The sequence below is a fragment of the Limanda limanda genome, chromosome 1 (genome assembly GCF_963576545.1).
Source record: "Limanda limanda chromosome 1, fLimLim1.1, whole genome shotgun sequence".
Lineage (NCBI taxonomy): Eukaryota > Metazoa > Chordata > Actinopteri > Pleuronectiformes > Pleuronectidae > Limanda > Limanda limanda.
In genome coordinates, this window is record NC_083636.1 from 3,547,890 (window position 1) to 3,565,081 (window position 17,192).

Genomic DNA, 17,192 nt, shown 5'->3' on the forward strand with positions numbered 1-17,192 from the left:
AACTTGTTTGTAATGTCCCTGAAGATGTTTGAATGATGAACATTCGTGTTTTCACTCCTCTGACGTCTCAGATTCAGTTTGAACTCAGAGTCCGAACTGTGGAATTAACAGAAAAGTGTCAAATCCGATCTCCTCCTCCTCCTCCTCCTCCTCCTCCTCCTCCTCTTCCTCTTCCTCCTCTTCCCCTTCCTCTTCCTCCTCTTCCTCCTCCTCTTCCCCTTCCTCTTCCTCTTCCTCCTCCTCCTCCTCCTCCTCCTCCTCCTCCCCTCCTTCTTCCTCCTCCCCTCCCTCTTCCTCCTCCTCCTCTTCTTCCTCCTCCTCTTCCTCCTCCTCCTCTTCTTCCTCCTCCTCCTCTTCCTCCTCCTCCTCTTCCTCCTCCTATTCCTCTTCCTCCTCCTCCCCTCCCTCTTCCTCCTCCTCCATCCTCTTCGCTTTGTTTTTTTAGTTTGTGATCTCAAGTGTTACAGGAAATTCAATAAATAAATACTTTTTTTTACATCGTGTCTTATTAGAATTCCACTTATTATCCTGGTTATTTAAGAAGGTGAAATGCTTTTAAACTTGTTTGTTACGTCTGTGAAGATGTTTGAATGATGAACATTCGTGTTTTCACTCCTCTGACGTCTCAGATTCAGTTTGAACTCGGGGTCGAACTTTGGAATCAACAGAAAAGTGTCACATCCGATCTCTTCCTCCTCTTCCTCCTCCTCCTATTCCTCTTCCTCCCCTCCCTCTTCCTCCTCCTCTTCCTCTTCCGACTCCTCTTCCGACTCCTCCTCTTCCTCTTCCTCCTCTTCCTCCTCCTCCACTCCCTCCTCCTCTTCCCCTTCCTCTTCCTCCTCCTCCTCTTCCTCCTCCTCTTCCTCCTTCTCCTCTTCCTCCTCCTCCTCTTCCTCCCCTCCCTCTTCCTCTTCCTCCTCTTCCTCCTCTTCCTCCACTCCCTCCTCCTCTTCCACTTCCTCCTCCTCCTCCTCTTCCTCCTCCTATTCCTCTTCCTCCTCCTCCTCCTCCTCTTCCTCCTCTTCCTCCTCCTCTTCCTCTTCCTCCTCCTCTTCCTCCTCCTCCCCTCCCTCTTCCTCTTCCTCCTCCTCTTCCCCCTTCCCTCCTCCTCCTCCTCTTCCTCCTCTTCCTCCTCCTCTTCCTCCTCCTCTTCCTCCTCCTCCTCCTCCTCCTCCTCTTCTTCCTCCTCCTCTTCCTCTTCCTCTTCCTCCTCCTCTTCCTCCTCCTACTCCTCTTCCTCCTCCTCCTCCTCTTCCTCTTCCTCTTCCTCCTCCTCCCTCCTCTTCGCTTTGTTTTTTTAGTTTGTGATCTCAAGTGTTACAGGAAATTCAATAAATAAATACTTTTTTTTACATCGTGTCTTATTAGAATTCCACTTATTATCCTGGTTATTTAAGGAAGTGAAATGCTTTTAAACTTGTTTGTAACGTCCGTCAAGATGTTTGAATGATGAACATTCGTGTTTTCACTCCTCTGACGTCTCAGATTCAGTTTGAACTCAGAGTCGAACTTTGGAATTAACAGAAAAGTGTCACATCCGATCTCCTTCTCCTCTTCTTCCACCTCCTCCTCCTCTTCCTCTTCCTCTTCCTCTTCCTCTTCCTCTTCCTCCTCCTCCTCTTTCTCCTCTTTCTCCTCTTCCTCCTCCTCCTCCTCTTCCTCCTCCTCCCTCTTCCTCCCTCCTTTTCCTCTTCCTCCTCCTCCTCTTCCTCCTCTTTCTCCTCCTCCTCTTCCTCTTCCTCCTCCTCTTCCTCCTCCTCCTCCTCCTTCCCTCCTTCTTCTCCTCCTCCTCCTCCCTCCTCTTCGCTTTGTTTTTTTTAGTTTGTGATCTCAAGTGTTACAGGAAATTCAATAAATAAATACTTTTTTTTACATCGTGTCTTATTAGAATTCCACTTATTATTCCTGGTTATTTAAGAAGGTTAAATGCTTTTAAACTTGTTTGTAACGTCCGTGAAGATGTTTGAATGATGAACATTCGTGTTTTCACTCCTCTGACGTCTCAGATTCAGTTTGAACTCGGAGGTCGAACTGTGGAATTAACAGAAAAGTGTCACATCTGATCTAGAAAACGTTTCAGAACGACAGCGGCCGAGGTCGAGATGTTTCTCTTTCCCTCCTCGCTGTCTCATCCTGTTTCCTTCAAACTGGAAACTCAACGTCCTCCTGCCTTCATCTCAAATCCTGTCGGAAAACAAAAACCACTCCGAGCTCCCGATCTTTTTGCTTTAGAGTTTATTCAGCAGAACTGTACATGCATTCCTCCATCGCTTCAGTGCAGAAGTCCTGTATCACTGGTGTCGCCCTGATAACTGATAGGTCCAACATGATTTGAGTACATTCAGATTATTACAGCTATTGAACCAAAAGGTCGTAATTTTTTACTCTTTGCCGCCTACGTATGCACAATAAAATCCACAAGTTCTCTTTGGTCAAACATAAGACGTCACGTTAACACTCGGCCTAGTGAGAGAATCGATAATCTGCCTCCAGCGTGTTCACATGGTCACACCGTACAGGTTAAGGCTAGTCAAGTGATATCAAACATGACGGAGAGGAAGGGGGGGGGGGTGTTAACTCAAAGATGATTGACAGTAGTAACGACAGACAGTGATGTGTGTGTGTGTGTGTGTGTGTGTGTGTGTGTTCAGATGTAGACGGGCTGCTCCTGTGCGGTCAGCAGACGGTACATCGCCGCCGGCATCGTCTTCATGTGGATCTGCAACATTTCAGACAAAAGTCAAATCAAAGCTTCAGATTAATTTTCTACGTTTCCGCTGATGTTTTGAAGGCGTGGCCTCTCCTCACCTCGCCCATGGCGTTGGACAGGATCTGGACGATCTTCTCGTGAGGCGTGGCCACGACGCTCTGGCTGTTGATCTCGATGATGCGGTGACCGACGCGGACGCCGCCTCTCTCGGCGATGCCTCCTCTCATCAGGCTGCAGATCTACACACACACACACACACACACACACACACACACACCATCATGGCATATTTGCACATTTGCACCAGCACCGTGGCATATTTGAATATTTACACTAGTGCACAAATATTTCCAATATATGCAACTGTTCAGTTTACTAAGAGGTTAACTTAGTTTAACCTCAGTTGACAAGTCACCAGAGTTACTTTTACACACAACAACACACACACAAAGCTGATTTCCTTGTAAATGAATATTAACGGTCATCGCCTATTCCAGAAAATCTCTGCACCTTAGCACTGTACATGCCCATAACTCTCTCACTGTATATATTGTTTCATTTTATATTGTTTTATATATATATTTATATATATATATATATATATATATATATATATATATTGTTGTTCATGTGCAATAACCACACCAAAGCAATTTCCTGTATGTCAATATATACTTGGCAATTAAAAGAATTCTGATTCTGATTCTGATTCTGATTGCACTATTGTTGTTTTATTTTTCTCTTCATCTGTAAAGATTTATATTTATATAGATATATATATTTTATTTTCTACTTTAAATTTTTGATATTCTATTTTATTCTATTTTATTCTATTTTATACTATTTCTATTTCTATTTTATTTTTTTGATTGTAATTACTTGAGCATTGCTTAAAGAGAGCCTGTGACTCAAGTATTTCATTGCCTGCGACTGTTTCATGTTGTCTCTGTGCATTTGACAATAACAATCTTGAATCTTGAATCTTGAATCTTGACACACACACAATAACAGATTCAAGCTCCGCCCCTCGTCTGTTGCTGAGAAACCGGCGCTCGTTTGTACAATAATAGAAAATCTGTTTATAACGAGAGGAGCACACATTTCTCTGTGTCTGTTCCAGTCGTGTGAATACTGTAAAGGAAATATAACAGTTGACCATAATAAAATGTTTATTTCCCCTTTGATTGATCATGATTGAATCTCTACACACTGTAACCTAAATTTCCTCTGTAGCCATTAAATGCATATTAGTATGTTTCCTCTCTTTGATCATGCTGTGTTTCCTGTAGAAACTGAATGTATATTTGTCTGATTGTTCTCTTTGATCATTCTGCTTTTCCTGTGCTACATTGTATATTGGCTTTATTGCTCTCGACTAGGCATTGTTGTATTCATGTGATCAAAGGATCTCAACCTTTGACTGTTTAACACACCCCCTCCAGTATGGGAGGGGTTAGCCGAAGGTATAAAAGTAATGAACTGTTTTCTATCTGTGTGCATATTTCAAACTCAACCCTGTGGTATGCACCATGCTCGAGCATTAAAGGGTTTCTTGGTTGGTAGTTGGGATTGTAGAAATTGCCACGACAATACTCACGATGCCGTTCTGGACGCTGAAGCCGAGCTGGTATCGGAGGTCGGGCCTGCGGATCAGCACCATGGTGACGGGGGGGCACCGGACGATGTTCATCTTGATCCTGGACTGAGACTTCAGACCCTGAGGAGAAGACGGAGATGTTTTAGCTGCTACACAATAAACTAATAAAGTTGAAACCTAAAAGGAAGCAGCGATGTACCTTGATGATGCTCTGGCAGGTGCTCAGCGGTAAACCCACCAGACTGGTCCCGTTGATGGTCATGATCTGGTCTCCGATGTTCAGGCGCCCGGACTTCTCGGCCGGCCCGGCGTGCATCATGCTGGCGATGATGACGGTCGGGAGGATGGAGCCCCAGCCCGACTCCACGATCACCACGCCCAGGATCTCTCCTTTCTGCTTCTCAATGTAAACCTGCGGAGAGGGGGGGGAAGTCAGGCTCTGAACTCTGGAATGTGTTCATGTGAAATTCACTGGTACAAATTCAAACAGTTGCAGGAGAAACATTGAAACGGTGACGGGTCGAGATCCTCACAGCCGACGGGGCGATGGTGAGAGATGAGAGACGACAGCGGGAGGAGGAGGAGGAGGAGGGAGGAGGAGGGAGGAGGAGGAGGAGGGAGGAGGAGGAGGAGGAGGAGGAGGAGGAGGAGGAGGAGGAGGAGGAGGAGGAGGAGGAGGAGCAGGAGGGAGGAGGAGTAGGAGGGAGGAGGGAGGAGGAGGAGGAGGGAGGAGGAAGACGAGGAGGAGGTGGGAGGAGTAGGAGGAGGAGGGAGGAGTAGGAGGAGGATGAGGAGGAGGAGGAGGAGAAGGGAGTAGGAGGAGGAGGGAGGAGGAAGAGGAGGGAGGAGGAGGAGGAGGAGGAGGGAGGAGCCGAGGCTTACGTCACTGTAATAAGCATATTTTAATATTTGCACTACTGCACAAATTGACCTATTGTTTTAGATCTGTAAAGATATATATTTAGATATATATATATTTTATTTCCTATTTTAAATTTTGATATTCTATTTTATTCTATTTTATACTATTTCTATTTTTATTTAATTTGTTTTGGTTGAAATTACTGAGCATTGCTTAAAGAGATCCTGTGACCCAAGTGTTTCATTGCCAGCGACTGCTTCATGTTGTCTCTTATTATATCTTTTATCTTTTATTGTCAGTTATGGGCATTTGACAATAACAATCTTGAATCTTGAATCTTGAATCTTGAATCTTGAAGGTCGGACGAGGTCGAGCGTTTCAGACTCGATTCAGAATCTGAGGTATTGGACTTGAAATGTCCTTTTTTTTCCAAACTGTCTCACAGACGTGACTCAGGAACCAGCTGCTCATGTAAAACAATCACGACTCCTTCAAGTTCATGATTCAAACCGGAGGCGTCTGCTCCACATTTACATATATCTATATTCAAGTGGAATATTCTTTTAGATTCCAGCTGTTTTTTTAAAGGTTTTAACGTCGCCATCCTGTGATGTCGCTGCCCCCTGCTGGCGGACTTACGTCTCTGCAGTTCTCCGACTTGGAGAAGTGGATGAGGTCATCGTTGTACATGTCCTGGGTGTTGAGCAGGTCGCTGTACTCCCGCTGGCTCAGGTCCTCGGGGTCGATGCCGTTGGCGCGGAGGAACTCCTGGTACGCCACGCTGAACGACTGGCCGATGGACTGGGCGATCAACTGGGCCTGAGAGAGAGAGAGAAAGAGGGAAAATAGTGAGCGATAAATTTTAAAAGTTATTAAAAACTTACACCCTCCAGGTTCTGACTTACAATCTAAGGTCTTTAAAGATATAAACTGTTTATTATAACTTCATTTATTAGATATTTCTGGATATTTCCTGGACATTGTTTGAGTGTGAAGGAGAGAGAGAGAGAAGGAAGCTTGTGAGCGATAACTTTTAAAAGTTATTAAAAAGTTAAACACTCCAGGTTCTGACTTACAATCTAAAGTCTTTAAAGGTATAAACTGTTTATTATAACTTAATGTATCTGATATTTCTGGATATTTCCTGGACATTTAGTGTGAAGAGAAAGAGAGAGACTTTAACTTGATGATTACTGTATCGTATAAGTATTTATATATTATATTATATATTATTTCTAGTATTTTACTTAAAGATGATTAACAGCCGGAAGAGACAAACAGGAAACATGGATATCATAGTTTCTGTTTATTACACGTTCTCTTGTTTACCTTTGTTATCAGAGCAGAGATACTTCTGATGTGTGTAGTCGAGCAGAAAGTATATTATAGTTTACAGTGAAAGTATATTTTTGCCCAGATCTTCCAGTGCTAAACTAAGATAAACAACTTCTCATTTAACTTCCAGCGACAAAAACTAGTAATTTCCCTTAAAATAAATACGTTGCAATGATCCCAGTTAACTACGTTTCTATTTGCTCATCCCCAAATTCAGATATTCTGGTTTCCCTCGCTGCCGAGACAATAAAACCAAATACTGATTTCAAAACAGAAAGTTTCTAATGATAACATCTATGTAACTCACGTAACCAGAAGAGACAGAAGTTCACTACAGGTTTGACGCAAACTCCCCAGTGGTTTAAAAACCTGTACGTTAGAAGTTATGGAATCGTTGACTCACGTCCTCGGACTCGAACACGTGACAGATCATCCTGTAGAGGCGCCGGTCGTCCGGGCTCATGGTGGTCTGCTCGGCGGCGTGGTCCAGGTTGTCCTGAGCGCTGCGGGATCGAACCATCTTCCCCCGGGCCATCAGCACCACCATGTTCCCGATGTCGGCGATGTAGGAGATGGTCCTCAGAGGCAGATCCATCAGAGACTCCTGGGGACACGCAAAACACACGAGGTTAATAACTCCATCACCTCCAGTTTTAGAGGATTCAGGTGTTTGGAGATGATGTAAAGTCAGGTGGACACGTTTTCTTATCATTTCCTACCTGAGTGTCGGCATTGAGGACCTTGATCCTCTGCGTGGACATGAAGAGGTCGACCTCGGCGGTGGACGGAGCCTCGGCGTCGGGACTCTGCAGAGAAACAACCACGAGAGAAGAAGTGACCGGAGGAAGCAACAGGCTGATTGACAGCAGTGACGGAGGAGAGCAGGTGTCACAGCTGTCGGAAAAACATCAACTCTAATGAAGACAAATGACGGAGACACAAAACCATTTCAGATGAAGACAGAGGGATGTAAGGAACCAGGACTCTGCAGACGTGTGGGAGTCACAGATACAAGCAGATCATCTTTGACATGAAGATCCAGCAGAACTCACCTTCTTCCTGTTCTTCGCCTGTTTCTGAGCCGCCTGCAGAGATCAGAGACACAGACTCAGAGACCGAGAGGAAACAGCTGGATCCACTGCCTCCATTTCAAATGCTAAATTAATGGACAATAGGGTGTGTGTCTGTGTGTGTGTGTGTGTGTGTGGGAGGACAGTGATGTGACTGTCTATCACTTCTGACAGCGGCAGACGACCCGAGGCCTTTGCAGCTGAGATGATGATCAGAGGTTTTTCTCTCTATCGATGTGACACGCTCGACCCGGCGGACGGAGGCGTGGCCTCGTGTGTTCCTGGTCGACGCCTCCTCACAGATCACAGGTTTCATCTCTTCCTGCGTCTCCACTTTCCTCCCTGAAACGTGTCTTTGTCGTTTTCAAGGCTCACAATTAGGGTTGCAAAGGGGCGGAAAGTTTCCTGTAAATTTCGGGAAACTTTCCGGAATCTTTCCACGGGAATATTACGCTCGGGAATTTTGGGAATTTAAAAAATAAAACATGCAAATTAAACGCTGAGCAATAAAACCATCATTCAAAACTCTATTTTAAAGATGTGTGGAACGTTGAGTTTCAACCCTCCACTGGTCATTCTTCCATCACATGCACAGATAACTCCCAGCATCCTTCACTCTACAGCAGGGCTACTGAGGCCTGCTGTAGAGTGAAGGACTAGTCAGGTAAGTTTCCATGATATTACTGTGGAAAATATATTATCATGCTGATTGAGGATTGTTCATCTGTTCATCTAGACTATTTCCATTCATTTATCCATCAATTGTAAAATATGTTTACAGACGATTCCAATTGTTTGGCTAACTATTTATATCTCTGGCATTGCATTAGTGTTTTTTTACAAACTTTTTTCTCATCTTATTCTACAGAACAATGCCACGTGCACTCTCTCATGTGTGGAGACATTTCACCCCATCCAATGTAGAAGGAAAGGCTGTGTAAATTTGCAAATACTGTGCAAAGACCTATGTTAAGAATGACACAACGATGCAGAAGCATATAGTCAAGTGCCCAAAGTTTCCTCAGGGCTCAAATCAGCCTATGACAAAACAAAATGTTTATATTTATGTCTGTAAATGACAAGGTAAATACAGTTAGTATAAATTACCCACAACATTTCCAGTTTATTCCCGTTAATTCCCGTATATTCCTGTATATTCCTGTATATTCCCGTTAATTCCCATGGAAAGTTTCCAACTTTGAATATTCCCAGAATTTTGCAACCCTACTCAAGATACAGCACACCGTCATGTATGGAATGTTAATTGCTAAGAGACTGATTCTAAGGCTGTGGATGCAGAAGCAGTGCCACTCTTCAGAACTTACTTCTCTGTTACATATGGAGAAAACCCGATACAGTTTGACAAACAATATTAAACAATATTACAAGATCTGGCAGCCGTTCTTAGACCACCTTGCTCAATTTGATGGAGATTAAGAGCAGCTGTGAGACTCACAATAGGCCACTCACCTCTTTTTTTTAAATGATTTTTGTGTACTAGTGATGCATCAATACATTTCATTGTCTTGAGTTGTTTGTTAGTTTTGTTTGTTTGTTTTTTGTTCTGTTTTTATGCCTTTATTTTATTAGTTTTTTCTTTCTTTCTCTTTTCCTTTCATTACGGCATAATTTCGTTCTTACTCCTAGTATTTGTCTGTTTGTACTTAATTACCTGAAAAAACCTAATAAACATATTGCTTAAAAAAAAATGATGCAGGATCACGGCTTTTACCTGGAGTCAAACTACAGTTTACGAGATACATTTATTTGTCCCAAACACATGCACAGACATGCAAGGGGAAATGTAACCTCTGCTTTTAACCCATCTGGTGCAGGACACACAGAGCAGTGAGCAGCCATGTACGGCGCCCGGGGAGCAGATGTTGGGGGAGTAAGGTGCCTTGCTCAGGGGCACTAGACAGGGTAGGGAGAATCCTCTTGGATTTTTGGACAGATCAATCCAGGTTCGTCTTTTTGTTGTTTCTCCGTGGAGTCGAACCAGAGACGAACCAGAGACCTTTTCTGCCCATAGGCCAAGTTTCTGCCACTAGTCCATCGCCTCTCCTCATAATTTCTTACTTACTCCTAGTATTTGTCTGTTTGTACTTAATTTGGTTTGGTTAGTTTGTACCTAAAAAAAACGTATAAACATATTGTTAAAAAAAAAAAGATGCAGGATCACAGCTTTTAACTGGAGTCAAACTACAGTTTATATCAGGTCATCTGGTGATTTGAATAATAAAAGCGCTGACTTCTCTGTTTCCGAACCTTCATCTCATCTCAGAGACGACAGCTCGCTCGGCTTCTTAAAACACGAACCTCTTTCTCTTCCTTCCTTCTAAAGAAGAGATGACTTTTGCATGTTCTTCATCATCATCCTGCCTCCTCCTCCTCCTCCCTGTGGCTCCCTCAGACCTTCACGGAGGCGCTGTCCTGGAACTGTCAGTCAAACCGACCGGAGAGCAGAGTTCCCCCCCCGTCTTTCACACGGTCCAACATTTAAATGTCGAGCCGGCTCGTCTTCCTCACCAGAACCTACACCGACTCCCAGTGATTCACCCTGGCAGAACGACTCAAATTCTTGGGGGAAATGATAAATGATGTAGTTTGACTTCTTGTGATCGAAATTAAAAATTCATCCCCCCCCCCCGTGCGTGTTTGCCATGGCTCGCTGCGAGTGGAGCAGAGAGTGGCTCCTCCGCTCTCCTCGGACTGGGAACACTGGTTTATGTAACGCTCAGGAGAGGAGCTGGTCTGACTGGAGCAGCCATGTGAGGAAGATTCTTTGTGCACCAGGATCTTCTGCCGCCGGCTGAGACGCCTGCTGAAGGTTTGTAGATTTCTGAGACGGAGATGTGAAGCAAAGCTCCGTTACATCATCGACGTCGTGTCCGAGTGAGTCAGAGAATCGGCCGGAGATAAATCAACAAAGAGCTTCAGCTTTGATATCTGAGCTCTGAGGGATCTGAAGTAAATATAATGTGTTTAAAAGGCGTTAAGGTCTTTGACAATACTCCACAGTGTCGGAGAGGAACAACAGAATCCATGTTTTTATGGCTGTGATATTCCATCTAATGGAAACATGTCATTTCAGACACAATCCAGAAGCTTTTACTTTATCTATTTAGAGAGAGGAATATATATACATTTGACTTATTTGCCAACATATGAAACTATAAAACAACATTTAGCCTTTCAATACAAACTAATATAATAGATTTGATCCTATTTACCACATAATTCATCATATTTCCCCTTTGCTGTTTTATTTCAGTTCAGTTTGATTTATTTCTGTCATGAAGTAAATCATCTAAAGGCCAAATGAAGGATCTTAAAGCCGCTCCCACTACAGACTGTACAAAGATGGACGCCATGATGAATCTGCACAATTGAAGTCAAAGCCTCCATCGCCTCCTGGTGGCCGACTACAGTACAGGTCCCACACCCTGCCTCCTCCATGTTAGTGGAGCTCAGACAGAACCAGATCCCGAGTGGCAGCTTCTACTCTCGCTTGCACTCGAGCCCCTTGGACTCTTCACCTCTCTCCTGTATGAACTGAATCAGAAGAATCGTTCACTCACCCTCACTCGGCTCATGGCCTCCTGCGCCTGCTGCATGCGGGCGCTCTTTGTCGGCGTCCTCTCCGACAGCAGGTGGGTGCAGCCCAGGTAAGTGGCGGCGAAGATGATGCCGTCAATAAGGTCTTCGGGGTCACATGGTCCCAGGACTGTGACGACCGGGGAGAACTCGTTAGGGCAAAGCTACACAAATACATCCTCACACTCACACATACAGGTCAAAAAGTGAAGATATGACAGTTTTCTGGCAAAACTACACAGAACACCTGCAACAATTTTACATATTTGATAAACATGTTCAAGAATTCATCCTGAAAAATGATGGAGGAGGAAATAATCCACTCACCGTCCACGAATGTGGGAAAAGAGGGAAGAGATCTGCGAATCTGAGAAGACACAAGAAAAGAGAAACTACTTTAAAACTCATTTAAACTCTGCAGGACTTTGACTGTGAGCTGTTTAAATGTTAGTAATATTAATCTGTAGATTCACATGATTTCACCCCTGACGTTATGTTTAAATAAAGATGGTTGTAGCGTCTGGATCGCCCCCTGGTGGCTGAAGGCAGTTCAGCTCTTAAACCCACACAGCAGCACAAGATGGCAGCGTTCATCATAGATATCATATATAAAGACTAGATGTCTCGTCTGCGTTGCCGGCCAACGGAGCCGGACGTCACCACACGGCGGCCATCTTGCTACGCGGCATCTCGCTCACCCATAATATTGTGTTGTTAGTGGTAAATAACCATAACTTGCTCAATTTTTAACCGATTTTTAAACGGTTTGGTTTGTTATAAACGTCAGAGATGTAGTTATTATGACACTGCATAAATTATTCATAGAAAATAACATAATTATTCATAAGTATGCAGTGTCATATCTACATCTCTGACGTTTATAACAAACCAAACCGTTTAAAAATCAAAAATTGAGCAAGTTATGGTTATTTACCACTACCAACACAATGTTATGGGTGAGCGAGATGCCCCCTAGCAAGATGGCCGCCAACCCTAACCCTAACCCATCTTTATTTAGAGTCTGAAGTATAAACTACGCAGAACCAGCTGATAGAGGATTCCTTTACTTTTCTACACATGAGAACTTAAATCTCTGATGACACCAGGGGGCGTGTTCTCACCTCCTCGGCCGACGGCTGCTGCAGAGGCGACTGTGGCTCCGCCTGTGGCCTCGGCTGTGGGGGGGGAAGCGTCTGAAGCTGCCGCTGTTGACCCGGCGCCGTGAGTGCGTGTGGTGGCGCCTGAGTGTAGGTCTGCGGCGGCGGCCTGGCGGTGGCGTCCCTCTGCTGGAGGTGGTGGGGGGGGTTGTGTTGTTGGTGGTAGTGTTGGGGGGGGGGCAGGGACCTGGACGACTCCGGCCTCCGAGGACTGAGCTGCTCTCTCATTGGACCGGAGGCGTAGCAGGAAGGAGACTCCGGCTCGGACTGAGAGGGAGACTTAGGAGACGACTGAGAGAAGGAAACACAAAGAAAGAAAGTTATGAAGCTTAAAGACTTCTTCTGGGTTTAAAGATTTAGGATTTGATCCAAGTGACACTCGGTGCAATGAGAGGAAAGGATGTAAATGTGTTTGTAAAAGTTTCTTGGAAGCAATGACATCAACGTGAATCATTGCATCTCTGCAGCAAACATCTGACTCCGTGAGGAAAGTCCCTCAGCTCAGACTGAAGGGACATACGTCTGCACTTTACTTTACTTTACAGAAACTTAACTTATGCTGCTGTACGTGAATCTGTATGTTTATTTATCTGTATGTTTATTAAGTATTAGGAAATGTCTTGTTGTCTCATCCGTTGTGCCTGTGCACTTTATATGTTTCACCGTGGGAGAGTGGGAAACGTTTTATCGATTTCTTTGTATGTCTGAACATGTAAAGTAAATTGACAATAAAGCTACTGATTGACTATTGACTATTGAACAGCTTTTTGGAAAAGAATAAGAAAGAGTGAGATAAAATATCTCTAAAATTGTGACTTCTATATTTCTGATCGAGTGTTTTAAACAAAAAAAACACAACAGAATAAACAGAATAGACAGAGAAAGGCTCCTTACTTATATAGTTTATATATCGATCTTTTCATTTAACAACGGGAGAGAAAGTGAATAATCACATTTCCCTTAAAAACAAAGTGCCACTGAAAGATGAAGAATATCTAAACCTCAGCTTTTTGTTTGTTCTCTGCAGGGACACTTTTAAAAATTATCCTTAACAGCACAAACAATCTGGTATTTCAGCATAAACCTGGTTCCGACACAAGAGGAAAGAAACAAGGATCATAAACAACGGATTTGAATCATTGCATCTCTGCAGCAAACATCCGACTCCTGGAGGAAAGTCACTCAGCTCAGACTGAAGGAACAGATCAGCTTTTTGTAAAAGAATAAGAAAGAGAGATAAAATATCTCTTAAATATGAGACCTTGAATTGTGACTTTTATATTTCTGATCGAGTGTTTTAAACAAAGAAAACACATCAGAATAAAAACAGCTCTTAGACAGAGAAAGGCTCCATACTTATATATATATATATAAATATCGATCTTTTCATTTAACAACGGGAGAGAAAGTGAATAATCACATTTCCCTTAAAAACAAAGAGCCACTGAAAGGTGAAGAATATCTAAACCTCATCGTTTTGTTTGTTCTCTTCAGGGACACTTTTAAAAAATGGGTTTTTCCGCATTTTCCTTTATTGCTTATTTTCTGTTTTTCGTTTTAAACCTGGTTCCGAAACCTCTAACATTTTGTTGTTTTTTATGCGGCTTGTTTTCATTCATTTATTTGTTTTTCTCTACTGATCTGTGATTATTGTCCACATGTATAACGCACTATACCTCTTCCAGAATGTACAAAGTTTCCCAATTTTGAATTGACAGCAGAAGAAAGAAAATTGCCCTTGAGTTGCTGATGTAAGTTTTTGTAAACAACTGTCAAAAAAAAATAAAGAATATTAAAAAAAAAAAAAAACCTGGTTCCGAGCCGTCACCGACACAAGAGGAAAGAACAAGGATCATAAACATCTGATTTAAATTAATAGTCTCATCTGCACGATATTTTAACTAGTGCTGTCAAACAATTAAAATATTTAATCGCGATTAATCGCATTTATGTCATAGTTAACTCGCGGTTAATCGCAAATAATCGCAAATTTGTATCTATTCTAAATGTCAATAAGAAGTACCCTATGTTTGGTTTTGACGTATGTTCAGTAAAACACTTTGTTAAAGGAGCGTTCTGATATCCTGAGGGTCAGTGAAGGGGTCGGGGTGGGACATGTGACTGTTTGGACCAATAGGATGGGGTTGTTTCGGGGATCGGGGCTCAATGAGGAAGTGAAGTGTTGTTGATGTGTGCGAGTGACGGAGTAAGAGCGAGAAGTGCACGTGTTCGTGTAGAGGAAGATAAAAGTTACTAAACCACGAAGAAGTTCCGTGTCCTGTGGAAGCGTGGACGCTACGATAGCTTAAAAATATATATTTTAGTTGGTGTAATATTAAAACAATAAGCGAGAGCAGGTCAGACTGGAGGCGAACACAGATACTGAAGCTGCAGCTCTGCGTTAATCTCTTATTTTAACAGATGAATAATCAGACTCACGCGTCCGGTGGCGTTCTGCAGCGAGTACACTTCCTCCGTGGGGCTCACTTCCTGTCTCATCACCCAGATGGGCTCCACCGGCTGGTCGGGGGTGTATGGCGAGCGTACGGTCTTCGTCTTCACCTCCTCGATCGCCTCTTTGATGTCTTTGATGGCCAGGCTGATGGCGTCCCCAGGGCCCGCCCCCCCCACGCCCAGCGGCTCCAGGGCCTCGGCGGAGCTGCTGTGCCCGGACGACGGGCTCTTGTTCTCCCGGGCTTCCGTTTGTCTCGCTGCACGCCGGTGGGGTTTGGGAATCGGGCTCTGGCGTCCGCTGTCGCCCTCGCCGTCCGACTGGCCGTCGTAGTGATGCAGCCGGCAGCCCACGGAGCGGTCCAGGGGGGGGTGGTGGGCTCGGCGGTCCCTGACCTGCCTGGGGACGTGATGGGACCCCCTGGTGGGAGAGGTCGGGGAGACCCTCTCCTCCCGGTGGCTGGTGAACGCCTCCCGGCTCGACTCCTCCCTCGCCTCGTGGCGCCCGCCCCTCCGGTTGGACGCCCTGCACGGCTCCCTGGGTAACTCCGGGTAGGAGGTCATGAGCGGCTCGGGGAACGAGTTGGGATGAGAGTTCTGCTCGGCGTAGGACTCGGGCTCCGGGTACGACTTCTGATGCGACTCGGAGTAGAACTCGGCGTAGGTCTTCGGGTACGACTCGGAACAGGAAGTGGAGCGGGACAGCGAGCAGGACTCGGAGCAGTCCTCGTCCTCGTCCTCCGGGAGAAGGTCGTGGTCGTGGTCGTGGTCGGGCACCGGGCTCATGCTGGCGTCCTCGCTGAAGTGGTCCATCTGGGGGAAAGGAGGGAGGTCGGGGGAGGAGGGGGGGGTCGGGGACTGGAGCGGCGGCGGGCTGTGGAGGGGGCCGTCCATGCTGAGCGACGCCGCGCTCTCCGTGTCCGAGCACAGATCCGTGATCTCACTTCCCTGAGCGGCCGCGTCCTCCGCCGCCTCCTCCTGGTCCTCCTCCACCCTCGCCGCCACGCTCTCCTCCGCCCCCCCGACCACCGCCTGCCCGGAGACGGAGGTTCCTGTTGCCGGGCAGCAGTCTCCATCCTCCTCCGCCTCTTCCTGTTCCTTCTCCTTCACTTCCTCCACTTCCTCCTCGCACGCCGCTCTCTGGTCCTCCTCCGCCGCGGCGTGAGGAGCGTGGGGGGGGTGAGGTTGCTCGTTGCTGGCGGCGGGCGCAGGTGAGAGGTGGGCGGGCGTTACCACAGCAACAGGAGCGAGGTGAGGAGATGCTCTGTCCTGTGATTGGTCGGTTACGGCCTCGTCTGCAGAGCGCTGCTGCACCTCCGCTGGCCCCTCCCTCTCGCCCTCCCCATGTGACGAGTCCTGCTGCTCTCTGATTGGCTGCCTCGGTGTCTGACCTCTGAGCCGGGGGTTGGGGTCGCCCATACGACGATAGCGAGCGACGGCCGGGCGCAGCGGCGGCGCAGGAAGTGGATCGCCCCCCCGACTCTCTCCGGCGTCCGGCCTGGAAGACGTGACCTCTGACACCTGATCAGGACTCTGAGCCGGCCCCTCCCCAGGGCGCCGGCGGTGGCGAGCAGTTCCGCGACCCGCTGCCGGGTGGTGGTGGTGTGGGTTGTGATGCTCGTGCGGGTGGTGGTGATGGAGGGGGTTGGGCTCGCCGTCCTGGTGGAGCATCTGGCACGGCCTCCAGGAGCGCCGCGGCGGCGCCGGCTCCCCGCGCGGCGTGCCGTTGGGCTGCCGGCTCCTCGGAGGCGCCTTGTGCTCCTCGCCCGGCTCCTCCTCCGGCTCCTCCCCCTGGTACTTGTGGCTCATGGCGGCGGCGGCGTGATGCGACTCGGCTTCTCAGAACATTCTGTCTCCAGCGAAACGCCGCTCACAGCTCGGCCTGGAGAGACAGAGACAGGAAGTAGTTACAGAAATGATCGATGCAAGGAGGGATTTCAAAATAAAAGGTAAAAGAGAAGAGATGTTAGAGGATGAATATCTATTATATAAGAGATTAAAAAGTATTTAGATGTGTCTTCTTTCCTGACTTGATTTGTTTGGATTTAAAACAAATACCAGTTATTGATCAGTTTGTTAATTATTTGATCAAAAATGTTGTCAACAAATATTAAATAGATTATTTTTAGCTTTGGGACTTTTGATCTGACAGAACAAAGATGGTTCCTGCGACTTGTTTTTCATATTTTACAAAACACAACAGTGGACCACGACTTCCTGTGTGTCTCTGTTTGTTCAACTGAACGAATGAACTGGAACAAAATTAATTCTCTCGACTAAACACAGGGGGGGTGTTAAGATGCATCCAGAAAGTGGTTATGGAAAACAGCTTCAGCTAATTCTCTGAAAACATCAATATCTTAATCATGCGTCGAACTGAAAATCACTTTCATCAAGGTTTTGATTTCCTTCA

The 17,192-nt window shown here is 45.8% G+C and overlaps 1 protein-coding gene across 1 annotated transcript; it reads right to left on the reverse strand.

Moving 5' to 3' along the window:
• Positions 1-2,647: 2,647 nt before the first annotated feature.
• On the reverse strand, positions 2,648-16,588 carry apba1b (amyloid beta (A4) precursor protein-binding, family A, member 1b). Its single transcript, XM_061078412.1, has 12 exons — positions 14,768-16,588; positions 12,293-12,607; positions 11,499-11,538; positions 11,156-11,301; positions 7,557-7,589; positions 7,224-7,310; positions 6,908-7,108; positions 5,809-5,988; positions 4,507-4,719; positions 4,308-4,427; positions 2,809-2,949; positions 2,648-2,719 (listed from the first exon to the last, which is right to left on the reverse strand). Exons 1-12 carry the CDS (start codon positions 16,586-16,588, stop codon positions 2,648-2,650), a joined length of 3,369 nt encoding a protein of 1,122 aa, XP_060934395.1.
• Between the last annotated feature and the right edge of the window lie 604 nt (positions 16,589-17,192).

Excerpts from the sequence above, each read along its gene's own strand:
- apba1b (XM_061078412.1), bottom strand. The coding sequence starts at position 16,588 with ATGAGCCACAAGTACCAGGGGGAGGAGCCGGAGGAGGAGCCGGGCGAG. Across the intron at positions 12,608-14,767 it reads TGCAGAACGCCACCGGACGC|TCTCCCTCTCAGTCCGAGCC; the intron begins GTGAGTCTGATT and ends TCGTCTCCTAAG. Across the intron at positions 2,950-4,307 it reads TCAGCGTCCAGAACGGCATC|ATCTGCAGCCTGATGAGAGG; the intron begins GTGAGTATTGTC and ends GTGTGTGTGTAG.